Consider the following 9,276-nt stretch of genomic DNA (forward strand, 5'->3'; position numbering starts at 1 on the left):
ACCTGATGTTGATTTTTGTTTCTCTCTCTTTTTTGAAGTATTGAGCTTTGACCTTGAGTCCTTGTACTTGACAGGCACTCTTATCAGTGAACCATACGATAAGTCCTGAATTTTGCAGTTCATCTTTTGACACAAGGAATTGCTCGTTGATAGACACTGGTCATGCCTTGACACTGCCTACTTAGGTTAGACTTCTCATCTAGCTAGGATACAAGGTATGTACCACAGTGTCCAGCTCTTTGTTAAGGGGTCTCACAAAATTTTCTGCCTGAACTAGATATATATATATATATATATATATATATATATATATATATATATCTGACATTGTTATCCTAAATTTTCATACTAGTTTATAAATATTTGGATGGACATGGGCTGATATGAGAAAGGTGTGATTCAAGATGAGAAAGTCCAGACTCAGCTTTATTTTTTATTTTTTAATTGTTATTATAAAGGTGATGTACAGAGGGGCTACAGTTACATAAGTCAGGTATTGAGTATATTTCTTTTTGGACAGTGTCACCCCCTCCCTCATTTTCTGCAGGGTTTTCCATTCCTCCTTCCCAAGTTGCAAAGTTCATTTCCAACCTAATGTCTAGTGAGTACCATTGCTGCATTTGTTCATCCTTTGTTTAAAGACAGATAATAGAACAGGATAAATGAAAACAATAAACAGCAGCAACAACAAAACAACAAACACTCTTATTTCCATATCCTAGAATTTACTTCTGTGGCAAATTGCCATGACCAGGGACAGTGAAATAGTGGGAAATCAGGCCTCAGAATGGTGGTTTGGAGTACCAGGAGACTTGAAATGATCTGCCAGCTTCAGATGCTTGCGGTCCCATTAACATGTTGGTTTTTTTAATTGATTTTAGTACAAGGGAGTACATGCCAAAAGTAAGGTATCAATATCTTTGAAGTTACAAACACTCACATGTGATTCAACTTTGTGTACAAATGACAAATAACTTCCTTATCTTCAGAAGTGGAGGTAAGCAGTAAACAACTTACAATATGTACAAGCCTTGTCTATCCTCAAGGTTCCAGACAGTTTGGGGCCAGATTAGCTCAGAGTTAGGGTAGAAATCTGAATCTCTGTTATGCCAGAACTGATAACTATCACCAGGGCATCTTTCAGCATTCTGAGAGCTCTCTTGGAGAATGGCATTCCTATCTCCATCCATCTCCATCCCTTCTGGATCTCACAGCTTGGCTTGGAGCGATTCTTAAAATTTCAACAAGTATTTTACATGATCAGATGCACATAGACATTAGGCCTTCGTGCAGATTTGAGCGTAAGTGTTTCATTTGTCCTAAAACTGCTTCCATACATTTTAGTTTGGGTTTAAAAGGTTCTACCTATGTTAACATTGCAATATTTTCTTAGAAAAAATAGATGAGCCTCAGCTAGACACAGGTGGCCAACTGTTCATGATGAATTGGGTTGCCTATGGACCTCCTTAACTTCTTTTCAGGGAGCTTCCTTTTCCTGGGCTGTAAAGATAAATGTCCCATGAAATTGATTAGGGCTCTTGAACCATTTTTAGTTCAGAATGCTTCCAGATGTTAAAAAGAGAACTACATGAAAAATAGACTACATGAAATTGTAGCCTATTATAAAGTAAAATTGTGTGATTTTGATTTTGACAAATGTTTATTGTACTGGACTGTTCACATACTGGGAATTCAGTACAATGACTAACTACCACTGGATTTCTACTTGTGGCGATCATCTTCTCCCAAGCTCCACATTTTAGCCTTGTACAGGGTGATGTCATTGTAGACCCTAAAGTGGTTCATCCTGCGGTCATGGCGCTCTGGGCTGACCTAAAGAAGAGGATATAGGATCAGAAAACCTCTCAGAAAGGGAGAAGATCTGGGTTTGGGTTAGATGAATGTACGCTTGAATTCCTGTCTGTCAGTGCTCTTCCTTACAAACTCTGTGACATGGAGAGCTCAACATCAGAAGTCATGAGACTGTAGGAGGAATGTCTAAAGTTTCCCTCTTTCAACAGCCTAAATTGGAGGCTTCACCTGAGCAAGCTAGAGTGAGCACCTAGTAGGAAGCTGCTACCTCCATCTTAGTGCAGTCTTGGCTTTTACCATAATGTCTTGTGCATGTGAGGTGTTCAATGCAGGTATGTTGAGTAAGGATGATTTTGTTGAGGTAGCCTCTTACAGAATTAAATAAAAGTAAGTATTCTGACTCATAAATCTAAAAGTTACACTGTGTATATATTTTCAGCAAATGTTACCAGGCATCATGAGTGTTGCGAAGCATGCTCACTGAGTATAGCTTTTCAACTGTCCTTGGAGTGAGGTTGAGGTCACTGTCGGAATAGAGTGAGGTTCTGTTAAGGGACTACACAAATTAGAGATCAATCAAGACTTGTATGTCTCTAGCCACATCATTCTGAACTCTACCATAATGCCATCTATGGTTACACAGCATCTGGTTCTAATGTTTCCTTTTTGGAGGATGGAATGAGATTATGCTATGCTTTATTAAACCACCAATGTCATCTGATGACATTTGTCCCAAGTTAACAGGACTGGAATATCTGAAGACCCCTTAAAACATGTACAAACATGGCCTAGAAGGTTCTGAGCAGGATAAGCCTAGCTGGGCAAGTTATACTTGTCCTTCTTGGCATGTGTGGTATGTTTTCTACAAGATGGCCTGTAAGCTCAAAGATGCACTCATGGAAGCTAGACCTATTTTTATTATTTAAAGGAAAAATGGTCAAATAACTTGTGCTTCATTTTTCTAAGTTTCCAAATCATCTAATTCTATTATTACCCAACTTACCCTTTTTCATAACCTTCCTCACTTCACAAGATGTGCTCATGGAACTCTTCAGATTATCATGAAAGAATGTTATCAATTAGGACTGACATTAGGACTTCCATGATCATCCTTACATTGTCAAATTTTAGCAGAAATCCTATTAAGTTGGTTTTATCTGAACACTCTCAATATCAAATCACTCTGAATATTTGATCAGATTCCTCCTAATGACATTTGACCATAGTGGCCTGTCATAAGCAAAAACCCTGTTAGGTCAGCTTATTTAGAACCCCTATTACCCATGATGCTCCCCGTTGATTTTCCATGCTTCAATCCTTCTACTTGTCCAAGCTGTATTTAGAGTTGAACCCAAACTCTCTCATATTCTGTTGGCTGTAACTGTAGTGATTGTCCCCCACTCCCCATAAATAGTCTTCCTGGTATTCTTTACATTGAAGAATCCATTAACTGTATTCAGTAAATTTCATTGAATTATTTATTCTTTATCACCCCTCCTACATTCACTAAAACTTAGACCTCTTATTCTTCTTTTTCCCTGGTAGTTCTCATTTTTTTTCTCCAGCTTTCTAGCTATACTTCTCTCCATAATTCCTGGAGGCATCTCTAGAATCCTCCATCTTTCCCCTACATTATCCTCTCTCCATGGCTATGCTCCACATCTAAAGAGAAGCCATTATAAATCAGCAGCTTCTCACTGAGCTGAGGCTCTTGCTGAGCCTTTTATTCAAATCTCTATTAAGTAGGCCTACAGTGGAGTCATATACCTGAGATTGTATAGTAGCAGTATGTATTACATAGTAGTATTACATAGGGAAAGGGACACTTGGAATGCAGAGATCTTGAGCTGGAAAGATAATAAAAAGTAATCACTCAGTGAATAAAAAACAACACTAGGAATAAATCCAAAGTGCCTGACTCAGATCTGATTGGGTCTAAGCTCAGCCCTGTAGCTTCTTTTCTGTTCTTATCATCAACATCACAGTAGCCCAACCTACATTTACTGAGTCTTTGCTATGTGTCCCGCACTGTTCTAGTCACTCTACAAATACTGCCTTTTTTACTCTTCATTAACATCCTGAGCTAAGTGCTGTGATATGACTATTTTATAAGAAGAAGTCATGAAATGGCTTAGCAACACATCCAAGGTCATGCAATTACTAAGAGGATGATAGAATTCAACCCAAAACAAGTCTTTCTCCCTATTCTATCATTTCAGTCATCTTTGTGATGACATGGTGATGGATAGTGACATTAAATGGAGGATCTAGGCTTACCAGAGGCTCTGGATTCCATCCAATTTCTTGAGATTCAGTCTGTGACTCTGTGTATTTCTTCTTTGGTCCCTGATTAGAATAGTGAATGAGATTCAGAAACCTGGCTGGAAATAAAACACAAGTGAGGAGGAAGTCCAAATCTGTGTCCTTTACACTTGCCTCAGAAGTTTGCCAAGGCCCAGAAACAGAATCACATTCTTTATGCTTTTATTAATAAACCCTTTGATCAAAATGTCCTATTTTGGGGACCTGGGTACACAGGACTAAATACGTCAGAAATGGGATCTTCTGGAATTTGTGTTCTAGGTATAGGGACAAGGGACACCATACACAGGTACACATGGAAACCCAGAGCAGCAGTGATCTGCCATGAGGAGAGCGGTCTAGGCAGAGGCTTGACAAGTGAGGGCAGCTATGTGAGCCAGGGTGGTCAGGGATTCCTAGCAGAGCCAGCTCTGAGATGTGACAGTGGAAAAGCACATGGCATGTAACAAGAACAAAGGTCACAGTGTGTGCAGCTCTCAGACTATGCTAATGCTATGAAAGCAATTAGTATGGCTTTCATATAATGCAGATTGCCTTTCCATCTCAACCTGAGTTCAACTCTTCCAAACCCAGTTCTCAGAACTCACTGACGGATGGAAGTATCTGCTTTCTGTACCACTGGCAACCAATCTGCATCTCAATTTTCTTGATAGGTACTTACCCTTCTGCTTACTTCCCTCTCCTTCATTAGATTATGAGATTGTCCCACCTAACCCCATTCCATTGTCTTCCATTGGACAATGATGACAATGATAATTATGTTTACTGAGCATCCTATGGCAGATACTATTCTAAGAACTTTCAGTAGTTTATTTTATCCTCACCACAACCCTATGAAATAGGCCCCAAATTACAAAATTAGTTAAGTGGAAGGATCATGATTTAAAATTAGGATGATTTCAGAACCTGAGTGTATAACATTTGAATGTTTGAATGAATGAACAGAGGATTAAGGACATTAGGAACGTTTTGTTGTTTTGGCTATTATTGGAAATTATGATAGAATGGGTCCATCTCTGGTGAGCTTGCTTCGCAGGAGTCAGGATCAAGCTGAGGACCAGCATTCCCGCATTGTGGCAACACAGTCCAAGGGGTCTCTGCACCAGTGCACTTCTCATTGGTTCCTCCAATGTATTCTCAAACTCCATTACTTACTGTCTTCAGGTTCCTCCAAGTTATCATGCCATGACATGGGCTTTCCGGTGATTGTGTGAACTAGAGAAAAACAGCAGCACAGTTTGCATTAGGATATATGTGCTGGGTGCTGGGAAGTGAGTGGAGGAAAGCCATCAAGAGCCAGATGTCTTGTACCTTGATTCAAATTACCCCCAGAAACTGCAGAGGCTATTGAAAGGTCTTACAGAAGGAACGCATAGTTGAATGGGTCTTTAGTGTTGTAGAGATTAATGAAGGAGCAAAGGCGTTGGATTGGAAAAACAGAGTCCATCAGACCACCCAGGCAGGAGTGATTATGGCCCAGCTAAGACTTTGGGAGTGAGGCTGGAGAGAAGATTCAGGTGCTTATTTAGAGGGTAGGATCAACTGAGAAAAGGTGGCGAAGCCTCCACATGTACTGGAGAAAGCATGAAAGGTTGCATGATAGAAATATTAGGGTAAGGACTTGTTACTGCATATTATTCCCAATGAGGGGGAGGACAATGTCCAGCTTCTTACTAGAGAGGAAATTGTCTGAGATTCCTTTTTCTGGTATTAGATCCTGGGATAGAGGGTCCTATCAGCAAGTTTGCCTTACCTGTGGTTGGTTCAGGGAAATCAACTAGGAAGAGGTGATAAGGCATGGTGGCAATTTATGAGGAAAACAGGCTGATGCTATAAGACCAGACAATACCTCATAGAACAGTGCACAGGAGAGAAGAGCAGCTGTGGATTTATAGGGAGGTGGGGGAGCTCTGGGTCTAAGTCTACTACTCTTGAGTTTCCTTTGTAACATTAAAAAATAGTAACATCAAAAAATAGTCTGAACTGGACACTGGTGGGCTGGCGGCTCATGTCTATAATTCACACTACTCAGGAGGCTGAGATTTGAGGATTACAACTCAAAGCCAGCCCAAGCAGGAAAGTCCATGAGATGTCTCCAGTTAACAACCCCACCCCCAAAAAAAGCTGGAAGTGTTATGGTTCAAGTGATAGAGCACTAGCACCAGCACTCAAGGCTTTGAGCTAAAAAAAAAGCTCAGGGACAGTGGGCAGGCCCTGAAATTGATCCCTAGAATGGAAGACATTTTGTTTTAAAGTTTGAATTGCAAAGCATAAAACTAGAAGCTTAAAAATAAACAAGCCAAAAAACCCCACCTTTGGCATATTAAAAACAAACAACGAAATGGCAAACAAAAGCAAAAACCCTGCAAATCACACCAAAAGTGAAATTATGAGAAGCCATTCACCTTCATTTTCCACCTTGAATCTGTAATCACAATATGGATACAATATATCCATCGTGTATTCTCTGCGGTGAGGCGAGGCCCCTCAAACTCCTTATCCCTGAACTCTAGGGAAAGGACCAGCGTGGCCCGTGTCCTTTACTTCCCTCAAGTTCAGTGCACACAGCCCAGGCTCTTCGTGCAACTGTGCCCTGCCATGCGCCCAGCTCCACCCCTGCGCCCGGTGCCCCTCACCCTTGCGCAGGGGATTCACGTGATAATTGGTGTAGAGCTTCTGAGTTCTCAGCTCCTTGAGGAACTGTTCCCGCAAGCTCTGGGTCTGGTGAACTTCATCTATGACCACCTTCTCCTTCTGGTGACCAGCCATGGCCTAAGAGCGGTTGGGTGAACCCCGTGCACTCGAAACGCTCCGGGACCAGACGCCTTCTGCGTCTCCAGGCAACCGCGTCCCTCCGTTTCCTGGCAACGGCTTCCTGGCGGGGCGGCTAAGCAAGCTAAGTTTTATTCAGGCTCCAACCTCTGCTCCTCTCCCACTTGAGTACTGCCTGGGCTCTCAGCGTCCCGGCTGGATGCCAAACCTGCTGGACACCGCCAGGAAAGGCTCACCTCCTCCGACTGATCCAAGAGAGAAAGGATTGCCATCCTGATGCCAATCATTCCCTTAAAAAGGTGTAGGACGGAGTCAGAAACCTCTACCTTGAAAGATTCCCAGAATCAAAACGTTCTGTGTCCCACACACAAAATGGCAGCAAAACCACGCGGGTTTTGTAGCTGACTAGATATAGCATATATCTAGAATCACCCTTTTATTGCATAAACTAATGACAACTTTTAATTGTGGTAAAATAATCATCATATAAATCATATAGAACTCTCCATCTTAACCATTTAAAATTTACATTTCGGTGGTGGAGGGTATATTCACACTGTTTGAAAACATTGGCTTAAAAAAACAACTCTGAATATCCAATATGTGCCAGTCAAAACCCATGAAGAGGTTAAAATTGCATTGAACAGCACACTGGAGAAAACTAAGAATTAGCAAACGTGAAGAAAAGATTTGAAGACATAAATTAGAAACTCATAAGAGTCACAGATGAGAACAAAAATCCTCAGAATGAACCAGGAAATCATGCAGAATGGAATGAAATCCAAGCATATCAGCCTGAGTGAGCATCAGGCAAAGCTGGGAGCCACAGGTCAGAGGCTGAAGGAGGCACAGGATGCCAATGATGCCATTCTTGCAGACTACAAGCAAGGCCAGGAGGAGATCCTGATGCTGCCTGAAGAAATCAAGGCCCAGAAAAAGGAACTGGACATAATACAAGAATATATAAGGCTGAAGTACATGCCAATTATAAGCTCTGAAGAGTATGAGCAGAAATTCAAAACAACAGAGAAAGAACTGAAAGTGCAGTTAGCGGAACAGACACAGAAGTGCTGTGACAGAGAAGAAGAGGCCAAGAAACATGAACAAGAAAACATCAGGCTCCAGAAAGAAATTGTTACTCTTCAGAAAGAGTTAAAGGACACACATGCTGGGATGGTGAATGCCCAGGAAATGGAAAGAGCATTAGACAGAAACACAAAAGAGCTAAACAAACAGTTGAAAGACCTGCCACAAAAATACACTAAAGTGAAAAAAGGAGAAAGAGAGACCACTAGAGGAAAAGGCCAAACAGACTGCTGAGATCCTCACCATAAATGCAATGCAGAAGCAGCGAGTCCCAATGGAACAGGTGGAGGTGCGCAGAAACCCTCTCAATATCACCATTGAGAACTTAAAGGAGGAGCTGAAGATCCAGCAAAGGTGCTGGAGAAGGAGCAGCAGTTGGACAGTCAAAGGAACGCTTCCGTGACTCTGGCCGAACACTTGCAGGTTAAGGAGGACTCTGAGGAGACTGGAATAATGAAAGCAAGCTTGTGAGAAAAGGAGGATAAAATGGAAGAAGTCTCTAAGCTCCAGACTGAGGCTCAGAATACTAATCAGGAATTAAATAAACTAGAGACCCCGGAGGTTCAGGGAAACAGCCGAGCTGATCAGGTAGCTCCGGAGGCCACCCTAAAACCAATGGGGGCCTCTAGAGCTACTAGGCATTAAGATTAAAGGAAGAAGCAAACATAGTGATAGCAAGTGTGCAAATGGGGAGACTGCATTTGTGAAAAATGGTTGCAGGTTCAAGTTTTCTGTCTTTTTTTATCTGGTTATTTGTCGCCCTGGTAAATTGCCCCAGGCCACTGGATAAAACTCTCATGAAAACTATAACGATTTGTACATCTCATTGTTGCAATGGGACCACCTGTATCCCTATTTAAATGATTTGGTTTTGGGGGGAGGATGGGAAGGGATGGGAAGGGGAAACAAAGGAGGAGGCTACAATGCTTGATAAGAAATGTACTCATTATCTTGCCCATGTAATTGTAACCCCTCTGTAAGTATTTTCACAATAAAAATAAATAAAAATTAAAAAAAATAAATGATTTGTTTTTGCCCTTACCCTCCACAAATTATACCAACATCAAATACAGTCAAAGCAGGGGTTATACTGTGGGGGAGGGACATACAAAGCAACAAAGAAATCATCTCCTAAATATGTTAGAAACAATAGCAAGAAAGAAAAAATATTTGAGTCCTTATCTTGGGGTTCATTTCACCTAACATCAATATATCTGACCATTTTTGCTTGTCTCAGACATATACTAGTCATTGCAAATAAGGGAAACTATGGGACCTATGTTT

General features: G+C 41.2%; 1 protein-coding gene and 1 pseudogene across 1 annotated transcript; one reads left to right on the top strand and one right to left on the bottom strand.

Annotated features, from left to right (window-relative positions):
- Window positions 1–1,722: 1,722 nt before the first annotated feature.
- On the bottom strand, window positions 1,723–6,903 carry Fam183a (family with sequence similarity 183 member A). The gene is made up of 4 exons (XM_042674709.1): window positions 6,771–6,903; window positions 5,290–5,349; window positions 4,090–4,193; window positions 1,723–1,833 (listed from the first exon to the last, which is right to left on the bottom strand). The coding sequence occupies exons 1-4, from the start codon at window positions 6,901–6,903 to the stop codon at window positions 1,723–1,725; spliced, it is 408 nt and encodes a 135-aa protein (XP_042530643.1).
- A 279-nt stretch (window positions 6,904–7,182) lies between these two features.
- Window positions 7,183–8,637, top strand: LOC122103876 (annotated as a pseudogene).
- Window positions 8,638–9,276: the final 639 nt, after the last annotated feature.

This window comes from Dipodomys spectabilis, unplaced genomic scaffold (genome assembly GCF_019054845.1).
Source record: "Dipodomys spectabilis isolate Male_0828 unplaced genomic scaffold, ASM1905484v1 ptg000019l, whole genome shotgun sequence".
NCBI classification, from domain to species: domain Eukaryota; kingdom Metazoa; phylum Chordata; class Mammalia; order Rodentia; family Heteromyidae; genus Dipodomys; species Dipodomys spectabilis.